General features: G+C 45.7%; 1 protein-coding gene across 2 annotated transcripts in view; it reads left to right on the forward strand.

The window, feature by feature from the left end:
- LOC143784153 (aldehyde oxidase 1-like) overlaps window positions 1–26,814 on the forward strand; it is a 291,675-nt gene that overhangs the window by 113,444 nt on the left and 151,417 nt on the right. For both annotated transcript variants that reach the window (XM_077272028.1, XM_077272030.1), the window contains exons 16-17: window positions 17,341–17,427; window positions 26,250–26,419. In XM_077272028.1, coding sequence (XP_077128143.1) covers window positions 17,341–17,427; window positions 26,250–26,419 — 257 coding nt within the window. The remainder of the gene's footprint in view (window positions 1–17,340; window positions 17,428–26,249; window positions 26,420–26,814) is intronic.

Raw genomic sequence — 26,814 nt, forward strand, 5'->3', positions numbered from 1 at the left:
ACAGGAAGGGGAGGAAATAAGAGAGCCCGGGAAACTGGTGTGTGCAGAGAGAGGTCGGTGTGTGCTGGCATCCTCCCGTAGATGCGATATAGAAGATTGCCTGGATGACCTCTCTCTCTCGGAAGCTGACATCCAGATTGTTCCCAGCTCCCACACTGCGGAGCACTCAGCGGTGACATCTTCAGAGATCCTGGAGCCCATGAACTGTAAGCGGGTCCTCTGTTGAGAGGCCGAACATTCCATCCTTACCGGCTGAACCCCAAGGACTACAGTCTGGACCTGAGAGACAGAGTTTTGTTTAATCCCTGTTGTTTCCTCTTCGGCTGGAGCGTCCCCCTGCAGTGACAGACAGGCCTGCGACGTGGGAAGATAACCTCCTGGAGCAAAGGAACTGGTAACGTGTGGATAGGGACAGTGAGGGATAGTTTGTTATTACACGTTATCTCTGTGAATAGGCATATTTTTGTATTGTCTATTATTGTGTTCCGCTGTGTTAAGGAAAATGTATAACAGTAAAGATACGTTTGTTAAGATGGAATCTGAGTGTGGAAGTTTTGCTGGGCCAGATCATGGATATACATGGGTGACCTTACCCTCAACCACTTCATCGGTATAGCCATTTTTCTCCTCCGACCATGAATAAATACAAGTCACTGAATTGCACCAGAGCGTTATTAAATATTGTAACTTGGCATACATCTGGAAGCCTTATACAAATTACGACACTTCATCCCTATGAACTGGGCGATGCCTGCACTCAGCTTTACAATCACGCCTGCACTTGACTCCAGGCTGACGACATCTGTATCAGTTTGCCTGCACCCTCTGCACTGGCCGCAGGGTCAGACTGGGGTGCCAAGGGCCCATCAGTAACCAACTCCAGGGCCCCACTTTTCAGCTACATGCAAATGTGACATTATCACAAATATATATAACAACGAACGGGCTAGATTGTTAAATGAAGAAGATGCTGCCTTTATCTGTACATTGAATTATATTGTGCCAAATACTGCTCATATAAGAGGGTGGAGGCCCACCAGAGGATTCTCCTGCTCTCCTGTGGGCCAGTCCAAGCCTAAATTACATCTTATCCTCATCAAGATAGTGTGTTGGTAAGACAATGTGCAATCTAATATCTCTCTACTTGGTCACTTATTTATTTTGTGAAGAGCTGATCTTCTGGGGAGCAGTGGTGCGCTGTCAGCGAGTAAATAAGTCTGTTACCAATTGGAATTGGAATTAGAAGATTCTTAAACACACAAATGGGTTTTCGGCTCCAGATTCAGGTATTTGGTCTAGTAACACTCTGACATTGTCAACAGACCAAATACCTGAATACAAACTGAACCGATATGAATTGATAAAATGAAGAGAAATCTTCTGGATGTACAAACTGGAATCCACATGTCTGTATGGGCTGAACGAAAGGAAAGATGGAAAATAAGTGAAATCTACTGGGAAAAAGATGAATCACAATGAACTTGATACTTTTTCTTACAATTTGTATCATGAATCAACAAACAAACGACATTACTATTTATTGCAATGTAATTTTTACATTTTCTATCTTATGTGTTATATTATCAACCAGTTGAATTATTTTAATATCTTATTTTTCACCATTTAAACTACTTTAAACAATGATACCAGAACTGTACATTGTACCAGTATATGAGGAAAATACATGATGATCATGTTACGCCGCTTCCTCATACTCACTTGTCCGACCGGCACGCTGCCGATGCTCCCTCCTGCTCTCTGTCTTCCAGCTTTTCCGGCGCTCGTCCATTCTGTGCTTCGCGCATGCGCAGACGCGCTCCTTTCGTCGCTGGGGCTTCTGGGAGGTCGTGACCCGGCGGCTCCGCCTCCAATATGGCGGCGCTCGTCTGGTACTTCTTCCCAGCGCCTGCCCTACTTAGACGCCTTTGCGTCTATTGCGTTCGCTGGCTTGCCAGCATCCCCTTAGGTTCCTAGGCTCAGGTCCGTGTTATCTTTGCTGTGTCTCTCTTACTGTCTCTGTTTGCCATGTCCTGCCAGTCCTGTGTTCCTGCCGTGTAATGCCAGTCCTGTGTTCCTGCCGTCTCCTGCCAGTTCTGTGTTCCTGCCATGTCCTGCCAGTCCTGTGTTCCTGCCGTATCCTGCCAGCCCTGTGATCCTGCCGTGTCCTGCCAGTCCTGTGTTCCTGCCGTCTCCTGCCAGTCCTGTGTTCCTGCCGTCACCTGCCAGTCCTGCGTTCCTGCCATCTCCTGCCAACTGTACGTTCCTGCAATATCTTGCCAGTCCTGTGTTCCTGCCGTACCCTGCCAGTCCAGAGTCTCTGTTGTCTCCATCTGTCGAGTGCTAGCATCTTACCGGTCAGTACCCAGTCTTTGCTGCCTCCATCTGTCCAGTGCCTCCACCATTCTAGTCACTTCACTAGTTCCGTCCTCCCTCCGTCTGCCGTTCTCTCTGTGTTCTAACTCCAGTTGTCCCTTTGGCTTCGGCAGTTGCGGCTTCACCATCCTTGGGCCTGTCCCTAACTCTCCCTGTCAGTAGCGTAGCTACCAGGGGGGCAGAGGGTGCTGTCGCCCCGGGCCCGGAGCTCAGAGGGGGCCCACCTGGAGCTACGCTACCCTTAACTGTATTAGCCTGCTGTGCACGCCAATATAGTTGAGCTCTGCAGTAGAGCAGGGACAGAATCTCCCTGCTCTGCTGCGGTCTGTTCTGTAGAGGAGCATGTACCCGGGGACGCTGGGTGCCGGGCACTGTACCTGCTGCCTCCAGCAGAGCATACTGCAGACGCACACATTGCCGGCTGTGTGGTGTCTGTCTGCAGAGAGACTTCAGGACGCTGCTTCTTCCCTCCCTGCCCTGCATACAGGAGCAGGACAGGAGATAGGACGACGTAGGAGCTCAGGCTGCAGGGGGCTGGAGGTGACTGCACTGTGCAGTGAGGAGGAGGCAGGACACTGTTCCCCTCCTGACATGTCCCTGAGGTTTCTTGCATCCGTTTTGCTCTGTCTCTGTCAGTCTCTCTGTCTCCCTCGCTCTCTGTGTCTCTGTCAGTCTCTCAGTCTCTCTCTCTGTCTCGCTCTCTCAATCTCGCTGTCTGTCTCGCTTGCTCTCTATCTCGCTTGCTCTCTGTTTTGCTTGCTCTCTGTCTCGCTCTCTGTCTCTCGCTCAGTCTCGCTCTCTCTCTGTCTCGCACTCTGTCTTGCTCTCTCTGTCTGTCTCTGTCTCGCTCACGCTCTGTCTCGCTCACGCTCTGTCTCGCTCTCTGTCTCGCGCTCTGTCTCGCGCTCTGTCTCGCTCTCTGTCTCGCTCTCTCTGTCTCGTTCGCTCTCTGTCTCTGTCTCGCTCTCTCTGTCTCTCTCTGTCTCGCTTACTCTGTCTCGCTCTGTCTCGCTTACTCTGTCTCGCTCTCAGTCTCGCTCTCTCTCAGTCTGTCTCGCTCTCTGTCAGTCTGTCTCTCTCTGTCTCGCTCACTCTCTGTCTCGCTTACTCTGTCTCGCTCTCTGTCTCGCTCTCTGTCAGTCTGTCTATCTCTGTCTCGCTCACTCTCTGTCTCGCTCTCTCTCGCTCTCTGTCTCTCGCTGTCTCGCTCACTCTCTGTCTTGCTCACTCTCTATCTCGCTCACTCTGTCTCGCTCTCAGTCTCGCTCTCTCTGTCTGTCTCGCTCTCTCTCTGTCTCGCTCACTCTCTGTCTCGCTCTCTCTGTCTCTCAGGGTCAATCACTCTCTCAGTCTCTGTCTCTGTCAGTCTCTGTCAGTCTCTCTCTGTCACTCTCTGGCAGTCTCTCTCTGTTTCAGTCTTTGTCTCGCTCTCTGTCTCTCAGTCTCTGTCTCTCAGTCTCTGTCAGTCTCTCTCTGGCTCAGTCTTTGTCTCACTCTCAGTTTGTCTCTGTCTTAGTCTCTCTCAGTCTCGCTCTCTCTCTGTCTCGCTCTCTCAGTCTCGCTCTCTCTCTGTCTCGCTCTCTCTCTGTCTCGCTCTCAGTCTGTCAGTCTCCCTGTCTCTCTGTCTGTCTCTCAATCTCTGTCTCTCTGTCAGTCTCTCTCTTCAGTCTGTCTCTTTGTCTGTCTCTCTCAGTCTCTCTGTCTCTCTCAGTCAAGGTCTCGCTCTCTGTCTCTCTCAGTCTCGCTCTCTGTGTCTTTCTGTCTCAGTCTCTCTCTGAGTCTCTGTTTCTGTGTCAGTCTCTCTCTGTCTCTCTCAGTCTCTGGCAGTCTCTCTCTGTCTCTCAGTCTCTGTCTCACTCTCTCTCTCAGTTTGTCTCAGTCTCGCTCTCTCTCTGTCTTGCTCTCTCAGTCTCGATCTCAGTCTCTGTGTCAGTCTCTCTCTCTGTCTGTTAGTCTCTGTCTCGCTCTCTGTCTGTCTCTGTCAGTCTCTCTCTGTCTGTCTCTCTGTGTGACTCTATTAGTCTCTCAGTCCCTCTCTGTCAGTCTCTCTCAGTCGCTCTGTCAGTCTCTCTGTCTCTTTGTCTCGGTATCGCTCTCTGTCTCTCTCAGTCTCGCTCTCTGTCTTTCTCTCTGTCTTCTCTCTCTCTGTCTCTCAGTCTCTCAGCATCTCTCTCTCTATCTCTTGTAATGTGGTCCTGTAGCTGGGGTCAGGCCATGTTCACACTTTGCGGTTTTTACCGCGGATCCGCGGTGATTTTGATGCTGCGGGTCCGCAGCAGTTTCCATAGCGTTTACATTAACATGTAAACCCTATGGAAACCGCAAACCACAGTGCACATGCTGCGGGAAAAACCGTGCAGAAACGCAGCTGTTTACAACCCGCAGCATGTCACTTCTTTGTGCAGAATCGCAGCGATTCTGCACCATAGAAATGCATTGAACCGCTTACTTCCCGCATGGGGCTGTGCCCACGTTGCGGGAAGTAAGCGGATAATGTGCGGGTGGTACCCGGGGTGGAGGAGAGGAGACTCTCCTCCAGGCCCTGGGACCCATAAATAGTATAACAAAAAAAAGAATTAAAATAAAAAATGATGCTATACTCACCTCTCAGCGCTGCCCGCGGCCGTCCGGTCTTCGGTTTGCTGTGCGAGCAGGGCCTGTGGTGATGTCGCGGTCACATGACCGTGACGTCACGAAGGTCCTTCTCGGCACAGCATCTTTGGAACCGGAGCGCCGGGTGCAGCGCCCAGGAGATCCGGACATCGGAGGGTGAGTATAACCAATTTTTATTATTTTTATCATTACTATTGATGCTGCATATTGCTGCATATGCAGCATCAATAGTACAGGAGTAATCCCGCAGCGGAAACCGCGGAACAAACCGCAATAAATCTGCAGGGATAACCGCAGCGGTTTTGCCCTGCAGATTTATCAATTCCTCTGCGGGATAAACCTGCAGAGCACACCGCAAAGTGTGAACATGGCCTCAGGGTCCTATCAGTCCAGTGTGTGTCATCTCATATCAGTAAATACAAGGTAACAAACATGAAAATGCTATTTATATAAACAATAAAAATCCCCATAAAGTTGAGTATAAATATATATGATGAAAAGCCAAATAGAATAAAAATGGGAACAGCCAGTAGGTGAGTATAGATAATCACAATCACCTTTAGCTGCATATGTATACTCAGTCTGAATAACATGGCCCGCAAATGGGGAGAAGGGCAAAAAAAGAAGAGATGACATACGGGGGGGCGCACTTTCTTCTTTCATTGTGTGATATTTTACCTCCCCCTTTCTTCTGCTTTCCTCTTTCTTTCCATTCACCTCTTTAGGGTCTTGTCCAGACAAGAGTATTCCTTTTAGGGTTACCTGGATTCATTCAGGGACCTATTCCCATATGATGGACTCTATACACATTTACTGGTTGTTTTTATTTTCTGCAATTTGCAGCCCACAGAAAGGGTCAGAGACCAGAATCCAAGGGAGATACAACGTGGGGGCCAATGCGGGGGCCATTATACATTTTCGATTACAGCAGGATCATCTGCTGAGGTTCCCCCTATACCCATGATTAAAGTGTGCCACCATAGTTGTAATCAAGGGTTAGGGGCCCACTCAGATGGTTCGCCCCCCCTGAGCTGAACCCTTAGCTACGCCTCTGCTCCCTGTACAGGGGGTGGCATCATCTGGTCCACTCGTCCTCGGGGGCTCTGAAGCCGTGACCCAGAGGGTCCACTTCCTTAGAACTGATAGTACGCAAAGGCCATGGATCCCGCTGGAGCTGCGGCCACGCAGAAAGAGCTTCTTTTTCTGCGGGAGAACCAGTCTCGCATGATGTCTTTTATGAAGTCTATGGACTCCGGTCTCTCTGCCCTCCAGTCCTCTGACCCGGGGAATGCCTCTCAGCTGGCCGGTTTGCAACAAGAACTGGCACAGCAGCGCGACGCTCAGTCCCAAATTCTGGGGTATATGGCTTCAGTTGATAGTCGTCTGCTATCTCTTCAGTCCGCTACACCAGCTCTAGCTCCTCATCCCACTCCCTGTTTAGCCAAACCCCCTCGCTTTAATGGAGATCCCAAACAATGTCGGGGATTTCTCAATCAGTGCCGTCTTCATTTTGAACTCCTTCCCATGCAGTATTTGATGAACCGGGTCGCTTGGCCTCAACTACTGAGGCTTTGTTTAATTTACTGCAGGGCTCTTTAACGGTGGGGCAATACGCTATCCAGTTTCGGACTTTATCTTCTGACTTGGGTTGGAATAATGAGGCATTAGTAGGGGTGTTCTGGCAGGGGCTTTCTAGCCGTATTAAAGATGAATTGGCAGGTCGTGATACTCCAACTAATTTGGAGGATTTAATTGCATTGGCTACTCGCATAGACCTTCGCTTTCAGGAGCGAGCTCGGGAGAAAAGATTTCCTCGTTCTTCTATGCCCTCTCGTAGACCTCCCAGTCCACGGCCCAGAGTCTCTGCTTCGGTTCCTGCTCCAGAACCGATGCAAGTGGATCGCATTAAACTCTCCGAACAATGTCGGAAGGAGAGACGCGCCCAGGGTCTCTGTTTTTACTGTGGAAGCTCCTCTCCTCTCACCAGAACGTCCGGAAAGCTCCTCCACCTAGGTCAGGTAAGAGAGGCCTCCCTAGGTGCATGTGAAACCTCTCTACCCCTCACTCTGCCAGTTTTGTTGCACGCTCATGATAAGCGTATTTCTCTTGAGGCCTATGTGGACTCCGGTGCAGCAGTAAATGTTATTAGGTTGGAGGAGGTTATTAAGTTTTCTGTCCCTATTAAGTTTTTAGAGAATCCTCTTTTCCTAGCTTCCGTAGACGGAAGACCTCTGCAAGAAACTGTCACTCAAGTCACTCAGGTAGTTGAGCTTCAAGTAGGGGCTCTTCATAGGGAGAGAATCTCGTTTTTTGTTTTAGCCAATATCTCTCATCCCATTCTTCTCGGTCTTCCATGGTTACGGGTCCACGAACCCTTTTTAGATTGGCATGGGGCAACATTCTTCGCTGAGGGGATTCTTGTCAGACTCGTTGTCTGCTGCTGGTGCGTCCTGTTGGTGTTCCCTGTCCCATTCCCATTCCTTCCGGGTTGCCCTCTGTTTATGCCTCTTTTGCGGATGTTTTTGACAAAAAGGAGGCAGATACTCTTCCGCCACATCGTCCCTACGATTGTCCTGTAGACCTTGTACCTGGTACCACTCCTCCTAGAGGAAGAATTTATCCTCTCTCGCCGGCAGAAACTCAAGTTATGTCGGATTATATTCAAGAGAACCTTTCCAAAGGTTTCATTCAAAATCTTCGTCTCCAGCTGGGGCGGCTTTCTTTTTTGTGAAAAAGGATGGTACCCTTCGTCCGTGTATTGACTACAGAGGGTTAAATAACATCACTGTGAAGAATAAATACCCATTGCCTCTTATTTCAGAACTCTTTGACCGCTTGAGGGGTGCACGAATTTTTACCAAGCTAGACCTCCGGGGAGCCTACAACTTGATCCGTATCCGTGCGGGGGACGAGTGGAAAACAGCATTCAACACTCGGGATGGTAACTACGAGTATTTGGTAATGCCTTTTGGACTTTGTAATGCTCCTGCGGTGTTCCAAGAGTTCATCAACTATATATTTCGTGATTGCCTCTATACCAGTGTCGTGGTCTACTTGGATGACATCCTCATCTTTTCTCCAGATTTATCCACTCATCGGCGTGATGTTCGTCAAGTCCTAGTACGTTTAAGACAGAATCATCTCTTGGCGAAGATTGAGAAATGTGTCTTCAAACAGTCCTCGGTACCTTTCCTGGGTTATATTGTCTCTGAAGATGGTCTAAAGATGTATCCTGAGAAAGTGTCGGCCGTTCTAAATTGGCCACGTCCTTCGGGAGAGAAGGCTATTCAGCGATTCCTTGGCTTCGCCAACTATTATGGACAGTTTATCCCTCATTTCTCTTCTGTGACCAAACCAATCTCTGCTCTGATCCGCAAGGGGGCAAACTCTAATCTCTGGCCTTCAGAGGCCGAAGTTGCTTTCCAAACTCTAAAGCAAGAGTTTGCTTCAGCACCAGTGCTCCATCGACCTGATTCCAATAAACCGTTTATCCTTGAAGTTCATGCATCCTCTATTGGAGCTGGAGCGGTCCTACTCCAGAGGTCTAACTCAGGTCAATTAGTCACCTGTGGGTTTTTCTCTAAAGCTTTCTCTCCTCCGGAGCAAAACTATTCCATAGGTGACAAGGAATTACTGGCCATAAAATTGGCCCTAGAGGAGTGGCGGTACCTCCTAGAAGGGGCTGTACATCCTTTTGTTATTTTTACAGATTACAAGAATCTGTCCTATATAATATACACCAACCTTGCGGATACAATTAATGAAAAAATCCCTTCTAAACGGTGTGCCCATTGCACACAATTGAAAAAAGGGGGGGGGAAGGACAAAACTCCCACATCATGGACTAAATAAATACAAGAGAGCATATTGCCCCAAGGCAAAAAATACAAAGCATAATAAAGAAGTTATGCAAAAATTGTAAATTTATTGGTACAATACAAAGAAAATAACATTGGTGATTTGAGGACAAGGTGTATGACTCATAAAACACCTGTATAGAAGTAAGCACATGAAAATATACCAAGGGTGTAGTAGTAAGACTACAATTGCTATATATATTAACCCTAATAGCCGGGCAATAAAGTGCAGAGTGCAGGGATATGTAAAAAGGGGAACAGGGGAGTATATGGTACAATGACCAATCCACCTCATATAGAGGGGAAGCCCTAGTAACCAACACCACCGCACCTATTGCAAAATGCCCGGAGAGAATAATATATAATATGGCTAAGCCATGAACCATAAGCTGAGCTTACCTATGTGTGCTATCTTCCATGCAGAGTGTCTACAAAGATGAAGCCCCGACGTACGTTTCGCGTTTCATTTGCCGAAATCTTCTAATTGCTCAGTAATTTTGGTGGTGGTAGATAGATTTTCCAAAATGGCTCACTTGATCTCTCTACCTGGTTTACCTTCTGCTCCTGAGCTAGCAAAGGTCTTTCTTCATCAAGTATTTCGGCTTCATGGATTCCTTCAGCATATCGTGTCTGACCGTGGAGTTCAGTTTACCTCTCGTTTCTGGAGGGCTCTTTGTGGACTTATGAAGGTATCGTTAAATTTTTTTCTGCATACCATCCCCAGTCTAACGGACAAGTGGAGCGTGTGAATCAAATTCTCACATCTTATCTTCGCCATTTTACTAATGCTCATCATGATGACTGGGTGTCTCTTCTTCCTTGGGCTGAATTTGCTTATAATAACCATACTAGTGAATCTTCGTCTAAATCTCCTTTTTTTATTGTTTTTGGGCAACATCCCGGCATTCCTCTCCCTGGTTCCCCCACCTCAGGTGTACCGGCGGCGGATTCCTTGTCTGTGGAATTCTCCAAAATTTGGCAGGAGGCTAAGGAGGTGCTTCAGAGGGCGAGTTACAGAATGAAAAAGTATGCTGATAAAAAGCGTTTAGACGTTCCTCCGTATCGTCCGGCTGACAAGGTCTGCTTATCCTCTCGCTACATTAGACTCAAGATTCCCTCTCAAAAATTAGGTCCACGTTACATCGGTCCCTTTGAGGTTTCTAGCCAAATTAATGATGTAGCTTACAAGTTGAAGTTGCCCTCCTCGTTACGTATTCCTAACTCTTTTCATGTTTCACTCCTCAAACCCGCAATTTTCAATCATTTTCATTCTGCTCCGTCGCATTCTCATTTACCTATTTCTTCCGATGCTACTTTTGAGGTTAAGGATATTCTTGCTAGGAAAATTATTAAGAGTAAGACTTACTACTTAATTGATTGGAAAGGCTTTGGTCCCGAAGAGAGATCCTGGGAACCCCTAGAGAACATCAACGCTCCAACAATCTTGAAAAAATTCCTTTCCAGTTTTAAAGAGGGGGGGGTAAGAGAGGGGGTACTGTTACGCCGCTTCCTCATACTCACCTGTCCGGCCGGCGCGCTCCCAATGCTCCCTCCTGCTCTCTGTCTTCCAGCTTTTCCGGCGCTCATCCATTCTGTGCTTCGCGCATGCGCAAACACGCTCCTTTCGTCGCTGGGGCTTCTGGGAGGTCGTGACCCGGCGGCTCCGCCTCCAATATGGCGGCGCTCGTCGGGTACTTCTTCCCAGCACCTGCCCTGCTTAGACGCCTTTGCGTCTATTGCGTTCGCTGGCTTGCCAGCATCCCCTTAGGTTCCTAGGCTCAGGTCCGTGTTATCTTTGCTGTGTCTCTCTTACTGTCTCTGTTTGCCGTGTCCTGCCAGTCCTGTGTTTCTGCCGTGTCCTGCCAGTCCTGTGTTCCTGCCGTCTCCTGCCAGTCCTGTGTTCCTGCCATGTCCTGCCAGTCCTGTGTTCCTGCCGTATCCTGCCAGTCCTGTGTTCCTGCCGTGTTCTGCCAGTCCTGTGTTCCTGCCGTCTCCTGCCAGTCCTGTGTTCCTGCCGTCACCTGCCAGTCCTGCGTTCCTGCCGTCTCCTGCCAACTGTGCGTTCCTGCCATATCTTGCCAGTCCTGTGTTCCTGCCGTACCCTGCCAGTCCAGAGTCTCTGTTGTCTCCATCTGTCGAGTGCTAGCATCTTACCGGTCAGTACCCAGTCTTTGCTGCCTCCATCTGTCCAGTGCCTCCGCCATTCTAGTCACTTCACTAGTTCCGTCCGTCCTCCCTCCGTCTGCCGTTCTCTCTGTGTTCTAACTCCAGTCGTCCCTTTGTCTCCGGCAGTTGCAGCTTCACCCTCCTTGGGCCTGTCCCTAACTCTCCCTGTACAGGGGGTGGCATCATCTGGTCCACTCATCCTCGGGGGCTCTGAAGCCGTGACCCAGAGGGTCCACTTCCTTGGACCAGATAGATCACATGTGTAACTGTGACATTTTCAGCCTGCTACTACTATATAACCCACGCAACACACCAGTTCTGTATAACTCCTCACGAAGGCTCTCGTCTCGAGCCAAAAAACAGTTGGTGTGTTTTAAGAATCTTCTAATAAAGGAATCACGCCTACAATTGGTAAGAGACTTCTTTACTCGGTGGATACCACACTACTGCCCCTTCGCAGAATAGCTCTTCACTTCACTAACCTGCTTGGAGAACCAAGCGAGAAGAGTTTGCTGCTGCAGTCCTGCTACGTTCACATTTGCGTTGTTGGGCGCAGCGTCGCCGACGGATACCGACGCATGCATCATGCGCCCCCATCTTTAACATGGGGGGCGCATGGGCATGCGCCGGTATGCGTTGTCTAGCGTTTTTCTGACACATGCATCATTTTGGCGCAACAGTCCGGGCGCAGCCAACGCTACATGATGCAGTTTTTCTGCGGCCAAAATTCATGTAAACGTTGAACGCATGCGTAAAAAAACGCGTTGTGTATGTGTTTTGCGTTGCGTCGGAAACGCTGCGCCCAACAACGCAAATGTGAACGTTATATAGTGGGGAGAGTATATTACACACTCACCGCTACTTCTTCCATATCCATCCTCACCTAGCGCCAACATAACTCTCTAACTCCTTATTTATTATGCGCTCACAATCTGAATACCCTATCAGTAAATCCTTGGAGTGTAGGAGCCCATGCAAGCAACCAGAGAACATACAAACCCCATGCAGAGCTGGCCTCCTGGTATATCCCACCAAGGGGTGAATGTACCCAGGACCTCAGGGCAGCAAAGCAAAGGTGTTAACTGATCCGCCATGCTGACCTTTAATATGCTTTTACTTATCTCAAAGCAAAACACAGCTAAAGTACATAAAATATTGTCCCTTTGCTGTGTTTCAATTTTGCATTTAGTGTAGGGACTCATAAGACAAGGGTTGCAAGGCTTGTGTATTCTGGTCACAATATTGACTAAAACCGCATACACATTATATATCTTTTTCATCTTATTGCACTAAATTTTTTGCTGCCAGGCCCTTTAATGTTGACTGGGGGAATTGGGGTGTCTGTCCTTGTGGGGTGCACTTATATACTTGAAAAGAAAAAACATTATATTTCAGCTCACCCGCATAACAGAATTTTCCATAGTCCAAGTGTAATCCGAGCAGGGAAAGCGTCTCTGTCCAACGCTGCAGTTAATGAGCAAGAGAAAAGAAAAGAATCCAGCTCCAGGAGTAAAATCTTCAGAAATTTTATTCAAACATCTTTAAAAATTGGAAAGCTACTTACAAAAAATATGGATCACAAAATAAGGATGGAAACAACCATCAAATCGCTGGACGCGTTTCGAGCGCTAAAAGCACTCTTAGACTTCAGCATAAGAATGAACAGAAAAGTCCCGGATATAAAAAGCAATACAACAGGTGGATACAATCAGTCTGATCTGAATCATTGCCAAGCTGACACAGCGGCGAGGGAAAAAAAAAAAAAAAAAATCAAAAACCGACTTAGAAAGTGTGCAAAACAAATATAAATAAAACAGATACAAGAAAAAATGTTATAAAACACAAGTTAATAATGCAACATCGCTTCTTTTCTCAGGTTTAACCCTGTGGGTACACGTCCGGCTGACAAGGTCTGCTTATCCTCTCGCTACATTAGACTCAAGATTCCCTCTCAAAAATTAGGTCCACGTTACATCGGTCCCTTTGAGGTTTCTAGCCAAATTAATGATGTAGCTTACAAGTTGAAGTTGCCCTCCTCGTTACGTATTCCTAACTCTTTTCATGTTTCACTCCTCAAACCCGCAATTTTCAATCATTTTCATTCTGCTCCGTCGCATTCTCATTTACCTATTTCTTCCGATGCTACTTTTGAGGTTAAGGATATTCTTGCTAGGAAAATTATTAAGAGTAAGACTTACTACTTAATTGATTGGAAAGGCTTTGGTCCCGAAGAGAGATCCTGGGAACCCCTAGAGAACATCAACGCTCCAACAATCTTGAAAAAATTCCTTTCCAGTTTTAAAGAGGGGGGGGTAAGAGAGGGGGTACTGTTACGCCGCTTCCTCATACTCACCTGTCCGGCCGGCGCGCTCCCAATGCTCCCTCCTGCTCTCTGTCTTCCAGCTTTTCCGGCGCTCATCCATTCTGTGCTTCGCGCATGCGCAAACACGCTCCTTTCGTCGCTGGGGCTTCTGGGAGGTCGTGACCCGGCGGCTCCGCCTCCAATATGGCGGCGCTCGTCGGGTACTTCTTCCCAGCACCTGCCCTGCTTAGACGCCTTTGCGTCTATTGCGTTCGCTGGCTTGCCAGCATCCCCTTAGGTTCCTAGGCTCAGGTCCGTGTTATCTTTGCTGTGTCTCTCTTACTGTCTCTGTTTGCCGTGTCCTGCCAGTCCTGTGTTTCTGCCGTGTCCTGCCAGTCCTGTGTTCCTGCCGTCTCCTGCCAGTCCTGTGTTCCTGCCATGTCCTGCCAGTCCTGTGTTCCTGCCGTATCCTGCCAGTCCTGTGTTCCTGCCGTGTTCTGCCAGTCCTGTGTTCCTGCCGTCTCCTGCCAGTCCTGTGTTCCTGCCGTCACCTGCCAGTCCTGCGTTCCTGCCGTCTCCTGCCAACTGTGCGTTCCTGCCATATCTTGCCAGTCCTGTGTTCCTGCCGTACCCTGCCAGTCCAGAGTCTCTGTTGTCTCCATCTGTCGAGTGCTAGCATCTTACCGGTCAGTACCCAGTCTTTGCTGCCTCCATCTGTCCAGTGCCTCCGCCATTCTAGTCACTTCACTAGTTCCGTCCGTCCTCCCTCCGTCTGCCGTTCTCTCTGTGTTCTAACTCCAGTCGTCCCTTTGTCTCCGGCAGTTGCAGCTTCACCCTCCTTGGGCCTGTCCCTAACTCTCCCTGTACAGGGGGTGGCATCATCTGGTCCACTCATCCTCGGGGGCTCTGAAGCCGTGACCCAGAGGGTCCACTTCCTTGGACCAGATAGATCACATGTGTAACTGTGACATTTTCAGCCTGCTACTACTATATAACCCACGCAACACACCAGTTCTGTATAACTCCTCACGAAGGCTCTCGTCTCGAGCCAAAAAACAGTTGGTGTGTTTTAAGAATCTTCTAATAAAGGAATCACGCCTACAATTGGTAAGAGACTTCTTTACTCGGTGGATACCACACTACTGCCCCTTCGCAGAATAGCTCTTCACTTCACTAACCTGCTTGGAGAACCAAGCGAGAAGAGTTTGCTGCTGCAGTCCTGCTACGTTCACATTTGCGTTGTTGGGCGCAGCGTCGCCGACGGATACCGACGCATGCATCATGCGCCCCCATCTTTAACATGGGGGGCGCATGGGCATGCGCCGGTATGCGTTGTCTAGCGTTTTTCTGACACATGCATCATTTTGGCGCAACAGTCCGGGCGCAGCCAACGCTACATGATGCAGTTTTTCTGCGGCCAAAATTCATGTAAACGTTGAACGCATGCGTAAAAAAACGCGTTGTGTATGTGTTTTGCGTTGCGTCGGAAACGCTGCGCCCAACAACGCAAATGTGAACGTTATATAGTGGGGAGAGTATATTACACACTCACCGCTACTTCTTCCATATCCATCCTCACCTAGCGCCAACATAACTCTCTAACTCCTTATTTATTATGCGCTCACAATCTGAATACCCTATCAGTAAATCCTTGGAGTGTAGGAGCCCATGCAAGCAACCAGAGAACATACAAACCCCATGCAGAGCTGGCCTCCTGGTATATCCCACCAAGGGGTGAATGTACCCAGGACCTCAGGGCAGCAAAGCAAAGGTGTTAACTGATCCGCCATGCTGACCTTTAATATGCTTTTACTTATCTCAAAGCAAAACACAGCTAAAGTACATAAAATATTGTCCCTTTGCTGTGTTTCAATTTTGCATTTAGTGTAGGGACTCATAAGACAAGGGTTGCAAGGCTTGTGTATTCTGGTCACAATATTGACTAAAACCGCATACACATTATATATCTTTTTCATCTTATTGCACTAAATTTTTTGCTGCCAGGCCCTTTAATGTTGACTGGGGGAATTGGGGTGTCTGTCCTTGTGGGGTGCACTTATATACTTGAAAAGAAAAAACATTATATTTCAGCTCACCCGCATAACAGAATTTTCCATAGTCCAAGTGTAATCCGAGCAGGGAAAGCGTCTCTGTCCAACGCTGCAGTTAATGAGCAAGAGAAAAGAAACAAATCCAGCTCCAGGAGTAAAATCTTCAGAAATTTTATTCAAACATCTTTAAAAATTGGAAAGCTACTTACAAAAAATATGGATCACAAAATAAGGATGGAAACAACCATCAAATCGCTGGACGCGTTTCGAGCGCTAAAAGCACTCTTAGACTTCAGCATAAGAATGAACAGAAAAGTCCCGGATATAAAAAGCAATACAACAGGTGGATACAATCAGTCTGATCTGAATCATTGCCAAGCTGACACAGCGGCGAGGGAAAAAAAAAAATAAATAAATCAAAAACCGACTTAGAAAGTGTGCAAAACAAATATAAATAAAACAGATACAAGAAAAAATGTTATAAAACACAAGTTAATAATGCAACATCGCTTCTTTTCTCAGGTTTAACCATGTGGGTACACGGGTGTTGAGCAGGTAAATCCAGAATGCCTCTTTATCACGTAATTTTCTTTCTCTGTCTCCTCCTCTGTTGTTTCTATAAATTTGTTCAATCGCATAGACATAACAGGCAAACTAAAAGTCTAAAAGTCTACGCGATTGAACAAATTTATAGAAACAACAGACTGTTTTTTGGTTTTTTTCCCTCGCCGCTGTGTCAGCTTGGCAATGATTCAGATCAGACTGATTGTATCCACCTGTTGTATTGCTTTTTATATCCGGGACTTTTCTGTTCATTCTTATGCTGAAGTCTAAGAGTGCTTTTAGCGCTCGAAACGCGTCCAGCGATTTGATGGTTGTTTCCATCCTTATTTTGTGATCCATATTTTTTGTAAGTAGCTTTCCAATTTTTAAAGATGTTTGAATAAAATTTCTGAAGATTTTACTCCTGGAGCTGGATTTTTTTCTTTTCTCTTGCACTTATATACTGCTGGGCAGCAAGCCTGATCTAATATTATAAGCATCACTACTAAGCTGTGAGCCAGCACTGTGCGCTGCCAGTACCTGTGTGACTGGCGCCCTATACAAGCCAGGTAAGGTCAGAGAGGCCCGGTGCCTGCGCACTGCAGTATTTTGCTCTGCCCTCAACAGGACAGATAAAGTACGCCTGCACCAGAGCCGCGGCAAGAAGACAAGAGGATGTCATCATAAGAAGATGGGAGGCCCCGGGCCGGCTGCGACGCCCATCGGACCGGACCGCAGCGGGACCACCCCTGGGTGAGTATAATATAACCTTTATTTCTCATCTTTCAGGATACATTGGGGGCTTATCTACAGCATTACAGAATACTGTAGATAAGCCCCTGATGCCGGAGGCCGCAGCTCATATACGATTTTGGGGGTGACAGATCCCCCTTAATGAAGAGAGCACTGGAATAAGATGCACCTAATTCATTAAGACAAGCATAAAAAACTCCATCTTAATGAATCGAGGCCATTGCATTTCAACACAAATAAAGTAAGCAGATACACTTTTTACATATTTTAAGCATGAAGAAACTGTGCGCCACATCGGCGAAATTTTATTTTTGGTGTCTTTGATCTTCTTTTTCACGTGCCACCCCTTTAACCCCTGCTCTAAACACAAAATATTGTATCATTTTGCCAGCAAGGGCCATTTTATTGCATTTATAGGTGTAAATATATTTTTCCATCCTAATTTTAGATTGGTTCCCTACAGTTATTATGACTTCTCTTCAATCAGGCACATGTCAGACTTTTGGAAACCTTCATATTCCACCATGGTGGCTTCAGTTCTTATCAGTACATGAAAAAGAAAAAAATGTCACTAAGAATTGTGTTGTATTTCTTTTCAGTTTTACATAGTTTGAACCTGAAGTCTGTGTTTGCACGTAAGATATTTATTATTTGTCAATCACTCCTGATATTTTATTTGTAGATCACATCTTCTGTGAAAGCACCAGAGCATCTCAGCGCCATCAAATCTTTTGAGACAAAAGTACCAAAAACGTTACAGATTTTCCAGGTAACATTTTAGAGAATCAGGTTCAGTTTCTTTCTAACATAAAATGTACAAAGTGAACCTATCAGGTGAGTCATGCTGCCAAATGACAGGCAGAATGAATCAGGTATAAAATCTCTAATTACAGGCATCTAGGTTTTAAGGATCCCATACACATTGGACTAAAGTCATCTGAACCCCCCAATATCAATGGGTTAGGCCAACAGTCTAATGTCTATGGGGGCACTGGATAGATGATTGTTGGAGGTATAAAGATCCAGCATGTCCAATTTCAGGCTTCCGATCCGTTTGTTCTCTATAGATCAGCTACACGGCCCACTCATAGAGAACACAGGAGGACTCGGCGTATGGCGGAGTTGGTGAGATAGCTGCCTGCCAAACGTTCTGCCGAACTATTGTTCATCGGCAGCTAACTAAAGTGTATGTGGCCTTTATCTGAAATGTGTCTCCCTAAGCACAAAAGATAAAGACCTGTAAATCTAGCCTAATCAGGTGGGAAGATTTATTAACTTTATCGCTTCTAGTTTGTAACAACTGTATCTTTTTGGAACATGTCAACTAACTAGAAGATCTCTCCATTTTTCTTGTCATGTTCGAGACAGACAAAACTGTAATAAATGGCTGCGCGGTGTAATGAAGATAAGTCTTCAACTATAATAATAAATAATAATAATAATTATCAGATCAGTGGAGGTCAGATCAGCTGTTATCAGCTCTTGAATAGGTTCTGAACTGCAGCTCTTGGCAGCCGTGACTACACTATGTACACAGCTGTGCTGTTCGATCCCACCCACTGTTACATCTGGGTGACTCCATAGCTGACAAATGCCAATCTGAGAAGGTGCCGGTTGTCAGACCCCACTCATCTGATACCGATGACCTATCCTAAGAACTGATCATAAAAAATATTAGCCAAGACCTTTAAAACTAATCGCTAGAATCGTGCCTATTTCCCAATAAATAGCCATTGGTTGTAGTGATGAATGTTTTAAATATATATATTCTTGCATAGCCCTCCTCTTAGCAGAACACAAATAATTGCAAAGGCAGAAATTAGCAGTGACATAGTGCACATGAACAATTTCAGCTGTGTGAAAGATTACACAATGCTCTCGGCTCATTCGATTTTTGGAGATGACATTGTGTCTTCAGTAGCCCATTGCTCAGACTCCTTTCCGCAAGGCAGACATAAACACAGAGATTTATATAGAAGCAGTCACAATAATGCTATGTTTTTACGTTAATTTAAAAGGTCCCATAATCATTCACTTACCAATCCACTTGGCCATATTCTCCTCCAGTCACCTGATTGTATAATCAGCAGCTGACTTATTATTTCACCGGTTCACACAACAGGAATGCGCTTAAAGAGTAACCGTCAATTAAAGGATAACTCCGGTAGTCCTCTGTCAAGTGACATTACATTAAGTTGTCACAAACACACTTCTCAGCACATGGCATGGGTTAGACTGCAAGGGGCTGATCTACCTCCACTCACTCAGTCCTGCATATGAAAAAACATGAAAAATATTCAGGCTTATCACATTTATAATCCTGTTTCCTGCTGACATTAAGGCTATGTGCACACGTTGCGGAACTGCCGCGGAAATTTCCGCGGCAATTCCGCAACTCCTTGCTGCCGGTAAAACTCATGCAGAATTGACATGCAGATTTCCGCTAAACACAAGCGTTTTGCAAGCGTTAGTTACGTATACGGAATTCATGTGATGCATGAGCCCAGAAGTCAGCGGGCCAAAATAAATCTATGAAGGGGGAAACACAGCCGTGGTATGCGGAGAGAGGTACTTTAGGAGAACGTGGTGTAGGCGTGCATACCACCAGACGCGGAGTCCACCGCTGGTGAACTACGTAACCGAAGAAGGTTCATGTTGAACCGAAACGTTTTGAGTATACTGCAAAATAAATTCTTCTGTTCAAGCATGCCAAGTTGAGTGCTAAGTTTTATGTTGATTAAGTATATGGCGTGGGAGCCTAACTATAGCACCATTTTGTAGCTGTGCTTATGGTGTTACGGTGTTGTTTCACGTATTATTGCATATATTCCATAGAGAACATTTGACAAGTTTCTGGAGTGTAACCACACTTAGCCATAGTGAATAATAAAAAAAAGCAAAACTAGAAACAATTTAAAACCCTTAGCAACCTATCCACGGCAAGTCATCATGATGACGATTGGAAGCACATATGCAACCACCTCACTCACATGTCAGCTACCGACCATCAATCTGTATCAATGACTGCATGCTAAAACCAGGAGAAAAACCCACAGAGAAAGCACCTGCTCAGTCCTAGAGACACTCCCGGCCCACACAAATACTAACAAAAACCTTACCAAAACCAGACAAAGCTCATCTGTAGAGATAAGTGAACCTGAACTGTAAAATTCAGAGTTCGTACCAGACAAACTCTGAACACTGACTTTTTCTGGAAACCCATTGTATTGTTCGGATGCCAAATAAAGTTTGTTGAAAGGCTGCAGCACATCCAATCAACAAGCTTTTAGGCTATGGGCCCTTCTAGAGCCATCACAGCCATGCCAACTATTGGGACTAAAGTTTGGTTGGTTGAATCCAGAATCATTTTCAACTCTATTTTGAAGTGTTATGTACCACCAAAATTTAACATAAAGCACATAATACTCTATGGATGACTAATTGAATCCAGAAAAAAAATTGAATGCTTTTTGGGAGTGTTATATACCACCAAAATGTAACAGAAAACACATAATACTCTATTGAATCCAAAATAATTTTTGAAAGCTTTTTTGGAGTTTACTGTTTGCCACATGGGGTTTTTTTTGCCTTCCTCTGGATCACCATGTTAGGGCCTGTTAGGTTAGGCTATGGGTTGAACTAGATGGACTTAAAGTCTTCCTTCAACCTTAATAACTATGTTACTATGTTTTTTGGAGTGTTATATTCCACCAAAATGTAGCACATAATACTCTATGGATGCCAATATAGTCAAGTTGAAAAAAAAAAAATGTGGTTACATGCAGCAGATATACAGCTCTGGCAAAAATTAAGGGACCACTGCTATATGTTCAGTTTGTCTGATTTTTATCTTTATAGGTATATTTTTGAGTAAAATGTAAATCGTTCTTTTATTCTATAAACTTCTGACAGCATGTCTCCAAAGTTCCAAACAATAAATTTTGTATTTTTTTCGTCACTATTTTTTCAGACATAAAAATCTTTTTCCACTAAATAATTTGATCAAATTGTCCTTTTTTGCAAAACACTTTTATGGTTTCACATACAGTATGTCTTGCACTGGAGGCCTAATACCTTGTATTGTTCATAATTGTATGGTGGCAGCAAAGCTGAACTTTGGGATTCTGAAAAATGCATCAAGAAAAGTAGCAAAAAAGCAGCAAAGCCTGCTTTTTGCCTGCAGCATTTTTACTGCCAAGAGATCAGGTTTTGGTTACCGAAAACAAGCAGAAAAAAGCAACATGTGAACGTAGCCTAATGGTACACATAATTGGTCAGTTAGTAATGTCCAAACAAACAATAGTTGGTCAGTGTGATGCCCATGTGCACATCAAACCGCACACAAACACACTGTCCATTATACTTGTAAGTCAATGTGCTAGTTCACATTACAAATTTTGACTGTGTGTGAAAGAAATTATTGAATGGACTAGCCTATTTTGATTGTTAGAATAAAGGTGATCTTTCTGTGGCACATTGTTCATAATCATTATCATAGCAATCCACTTGGCAATAGTCTCCTCAGTTCACTTGACTATAAAATCAGCAGTTAACTTATTAATTCACCAGTTCACTTAACAGGAATTTGCTTAAAGAGTAACCCTTGTGGCAGTTCAACACACTCAGCGGAACACAGACAGAAAACAGGAACACTGTCTTTTTAAATCTTCAGTTGGTTTATTATTTGGCAGCATAAACCAACAAAAAGGGAAAAGTAAAACACAGCCCTTCAGGCAAAAAAAAGGAAAACAACAAAGAAAACAAAATGCTGTACATAGTCCATACATTTGCGGGGAGCTACCCTCTCTGGAGCAACACAGGATCAGTCTTTCCTCCTCAGGACACAAACCACTGGAGATCCTCTCTCCAGTCCTGCTGAACCATTACTGCCTCTGGAGCCCAGCTATTTAAGCCCCAAACTACACCCTGGGGTGGAGATAAGGTGGACATCCTCCCACCCCCTCTAACTATGTCCACATAAAAGTCAGTCCTTTATATAAATTAGCTTAACCCATCACGACACTTAGGGTAACGTCTCACAGTGGCACTTTTGTCGCTACGACGGTACGATCCGTGACGTTCCGGTGATATCCATACGATATCGCTGTGTCTGACACGCAGCAGCGATCAGGGACCCTGCTGAGAATCGTACGTCGTAGCAGATCATTTGGAACTTTATTTCGTCGCTGGATCTCCCGCTGTCATCGGTGGATCGGTGTGTGTGACACCGATCCAGCGATGCGTTCGCTTGTAACCAGGGTAAACATCGGGTTACTAAGCGCAGGGCCGCGCTTAGTAACCCGATGTTTATGCTGGTTACCATCGTAAATGTAAAAAAAAAAAACCGTACATACTCACATTCCGGTGTCCGTCAGGTCCTAGCCGTCTGCTTCCCGCACTGACTGACTGCCGGCCGGCCGGAAAGTAAAAGCAGAGCACAGCGGTGACGTCACCGCTGTGCTCTGCTTTCACTTTACGGCCGGCACTCAGTCAGTGCGGGAAGCAGACTGCGAGGGACCTGACGGACACCTGAATGTGAGTATGTACGTTTTTTTTTTTTTACATTTACGATGGTAACCAGGGTAAACATCGGGTTACTAAGTGCGGCCCTGCGCTTAGTAACACAATGTTTACCCTGGTTACCCGGGGACTTCGGCATCGTTGGTCGCTGGAGAGCTGTCTGTGTGACAGCTCCCCAGCGACCACACAACGACTTACCAACGATCACGGCCAGGTCATATCGCTGGTCGTGATCGTTCGTAAATCGTTTTGTGTAACGGTACCCTTAGTGTGTTGGAGGATAAAACTCTGGGTCACACATATCTCCTCTCCAGCACTTTACCAGTGACTTTGTCACATTGTCAATTAAATTTGTATTTTATTAATGAATATGAATGTGAAAATAAGAAACTTTGTAATATATCCCATCAGATAAATCATCTTTTTTCTCTACCAGGAATGATCATTCATTTTCAAAATGCTCAATTCTGGTATAAAATCTGTTTTCCGTGAAGACATATTGTTACATTACAGAGATAGGAGATGGCGGGTACTACTGATAAGATTCCATGTAGAGCAGAGAGGGAGGAACTCTATCTCTAGTGCCTCTCTCCCCTCTCACCTCCTCTACTTTAGTAAATGCCAGCTTCTATCTATGTAATGTAACATATTCTGTCTTCACTGAATACGGATTTCACCTGATAATTGAGAATTTGGAAAAATGAATGATCAATCCTGGCAGAGAAAGAAGCAGATTTCTCTGATAAGATATTTTACAAGGTTTTTTATTTTCATGTGTATTATTGGTTTATGAAAGAACACTTTAAATGACAATTATTCTTTAAGGATAATTCCGGTAATCATTTGTTAATTCACATTACATTAATTGTGCAAATTGCCTTAGGCTAAGTTCACATTGCGTTAAAGCAGCCCGTTCAACACGTGCGTTAAACTGCACGATGCTCTATCTGCGCTAGCGGGGACAGACCCGAAAGCGCTGCAGCCCGCGTTATGCCGCGGTGTAATGCAGTCCGTCTAACGGATGCCAAAGACGCAGTGTGAACCCAGCCTTAATTCATCCAATAGTGCACTCAGCTGTCCTCAGCAAGTAGATTTATACTTACCTGAAACAGGTCCATTAGGTGCCGAATGTAACAGTTCTAAAGAACATGTAGACTTTTACAGATACATTTATACTTATGAGAAACAGATCTTGCAGATCAAGGGAAAATCTCTGTGAAGTATCAATTTCTCCTTGGCATGTCCAGTATGGACAGCGAAATGGGAGACGCAAGAGTTCCATCCTTAGGGTATGTTCACATGAATGTATTTTTGTCCTAGTGCTGTCTATATGGAAAATGGACTGCACACAGACCGCACATGGAGCAATGTTAATCAATGTGTTAGATCACATGAATATTTTTCCACATGGAGCTACAATATGTGAGAACGATTCCACCATGCACTGGTTTCACATGAGATTCACTTATGCATTTCAGTGTGCGCACAGAAAACGATGCAATACAAACACCATCCACAGTGATTCCATTTTAACGGATCAATTGCAATTATTAACATAGGAAACCTATAGCCGACCTTGTTTAATTTTACAATTATTGATGTGGATCGCCCCCAGGCGCAGGGCAGCGGGGTACTCGGTACCGGGTCCCTACGTCTCGGTTCTGGGGATGTCACGGTCGCCCGACCCGGTCCGTGGCCCTGCTAAGGGGCGCCCAATTAAAGGTGTAGTTTGCCAAGTGTTCGTGACGCCAAAGTTGGATCGCCCCCAGGAGCAGGACAGTGGGGTACTCGGTACCGGGTCCCTCTGTCTCGGTTCTGGGGATGTCACGGTGGCCCGACCCGGTCCGTGGCCCTGCTAAGGGGCGCCCAATTAAAGGTGTAGTTTGTCAAGTGTTTGTGAAGCCACCTGTGGCGCTATGTCAGGGTGACCGACACTGCTAGGGGTCCGCTGGGGTGATGGAATGGCAGCCAGATGTTACACCTTCCCACAGGTGAAGTATGTTCCCAGGGCTTCCCTTGAAGAGTAGGTGGTAATGGTGGATGTTGTAAGGCGCGATTAATAACGAGGACACAAAGGTTGCAGTCTCTTTACCTTTTACTGAAGACTTCAGCGTCCACAGTCCAGAGTACCGTTCACAGGGCAGGCTAAGTCCGGCCGGTCCAAAGGCACATCCAGAGTTCCCTTTGCAGGTGGAAATCAGTAGCCTTCCTACTAGCGCCTGTGTGTTGTAGTACCTCCCTGCTGAGCACCACGGGATAGTCCTCACAACTCTCGTGTATATTTCTGATGTTCTCTCTCCGTCCCCCAGATGGTATGGCTAGGACGACCCGTATGACGGGGTAGGCCTGGAGCTATTTTATAGGGACCCTAGAGACGCCCCTCTCCCACAATTTGCCTCCGTTGTCTTCATTAGGTTAAAGGTTGGGCAGCCAACTTGGAATTAACTGTCCTGCCGTGTTTCGAAGTAATGCGTAGAGCCAATTACTTCCTCGGTGTTCCGGCCACCGGCTACGCGCCTCAGAAGGATGTTGCCGGTCTTAAGGCAAGACTCCTCCCGGTATTATCTCCTTGTGCTGTGATCTCGTTTCTCACTTCTCCACAATATACTTTGCTTCTTGTCCTTTCTTAGGATGCTGCCGCAATGAGGTGCAGGCGCAGCTCCGTAACGTTCTATCTCTTGCTATGTCTCTGTCAGGATCCCACCCCTGACAGGGACCTCTGTCTGCAGCTCAGATGTTTCTCCTTTTCTCTCCCTGTCTGCCTGACAGGTCTTCTCTGGGTCTCACCAAGGCAGCTTTCTGACTAACTTCCTATCCAACCCCCAGTTTTACCCGAGTGTGAGGAGTGGTTTAATAGATAGAACCTTTTGCTCCCCCTGGTGGCCGGAGTGTGAAGTGTAGTGTGTGACTGTGATACCTGGTCAGGTGAACTCCTTTAGTACCATCAGACGTACCATCACTCCCCCTTGTGGAAGCGCGACAATACTGCAACGACCAGGACTCTGGGGCACGCTGCAGATGTATAAAAACTGTGGATGTTAAAAGCGGTCATACAGGTGATAACAACGCAAAGGAAAAATCATCTCTTTTTTCAAGATGAAAAACAGACGATCGTCAATACATTTTTGATCCTCTCTTAATTGTGGCTTACAAATGTAAGCATAGCCTAAGGCCTAGAAGAAGACTGTTACAATCTGTTTAGTTTGACTATCCGCCATTTTCTTGTGGAGTTCTGGCTGCTGGTCTTTTCCCTCTGGTGCTGGGTTTGTCTTGGGTCAGGAGATTGTATCACTCTTTATTAACCAGAACCTGACTCCCAGTCCTTGCTGGACAACAGTGTTAATCTGCTTTAATTCTGGCTTGGTGCTTTACTTTGTGTTCTGTGTGTGTTATCTGTTTAGTGCTGGTACCTCTGGTTCTACTAGCCTTAGTTTCTGTTTTCAGTTGGTTTCTGTAACCTTCTCTGTGTTTTCTATTAGGAGGTGACCCGTTTTTGTACCCAGTGCTTAGATCTTCTAGGGACCTCCTTCCTACTATCTATAGGTCTTCGCTTGAGATTAACCTAGGATCGTCGGTGGGTCTATTCAAAAGGAATGGGTCGCCCACTCCATCGTAGGGTTTCAGTCTAGTCATAGTGCAGGGTCAGTTTTCCCCCTTCTACCCTAGTCCTGTGTTGCAGATCCGTAACAAAGACATCTTTGTTTCATGTATGTGTTCTATCCCTTTTTTTTCCACTAATAGACATGCCCATTATGGTCTGTTCACATGTCATGTGGCATTTAGAAGCAGCTTTGAATGGCATTGGGACCTTTAAATCTCGATTGTATATGTATGGTCATAAGATCCACATCATTAAGTTATTACATTCGTATGACCACTGTCACATCATGCTCATTTTAAAACTGTTTCTCTTGAGCACAATAACATGTCAATTAAATATAGATGACTGCAATGAGGGAGCCTGTCCTGGATCCATGCTGCTGTAGTTCAGGAAGTGTGAATTACCTGACCGAAATTCTGTAATAATTATTTCTATATTAGCACTATCATACTTTTCTCTGTATTATATAGGAAGTTAAATCCAATCAAGCATGTGATGACCCCGTGGGACGCCCAATAATACATCAGTCTGGCATTAAGCAGGCTACTGGGGAAGCAGTATACGTAGATGACATGCCAACTGTGGATGAAGAACTTTTCATAGCCTTCGCTACCAGCACAAAAGCCCATGCCAAGATTGTGTAAGTAAAGTAGATTTCAAATTCTAAAGCAAGTTAACCACAAACAGAGGCGTTAAAGTGAAGAGTACCTGTCATTTCAGATGATGCTTCAAATAAGATGCTGTATGGGTGGGAGAAATAATATATAATAATAATATCTATCCATTATCTATTTAAATTCAAAAAAATTGAGGCAGCACACCAAATAAGTGAAGATCACGTGCAATTTAATTGCCCTGATGGAGACGTTTAGAGTCCTGAGCTGTGGACCTTTCTCAAGCAATACAAAAGGGCAAGTGCATGATATTTAAGGCAACCAAATTACCTAGGTATTTAGCAGCAATTACAACAATTTAAGATATACCACATTCATTTACATGATTCAAAGACAGTATAATAGTCCTATAGTTAATGTG

Source organism: Ranitomeya variabilis, chromosome 7, assembly GCF_051348905.1.
Source record: "Ranitomeya variabilis isolate aRanVar5 chromosome 7, aRanVar5.hap1, whole genome shotgun sequence".
Lineage (NCBI taxonomy): Eukaryota > Metazoa > Chordata > Amphibia > Anura > Dendrobatidae > Ranitomeya > Ranitomeya variabilis.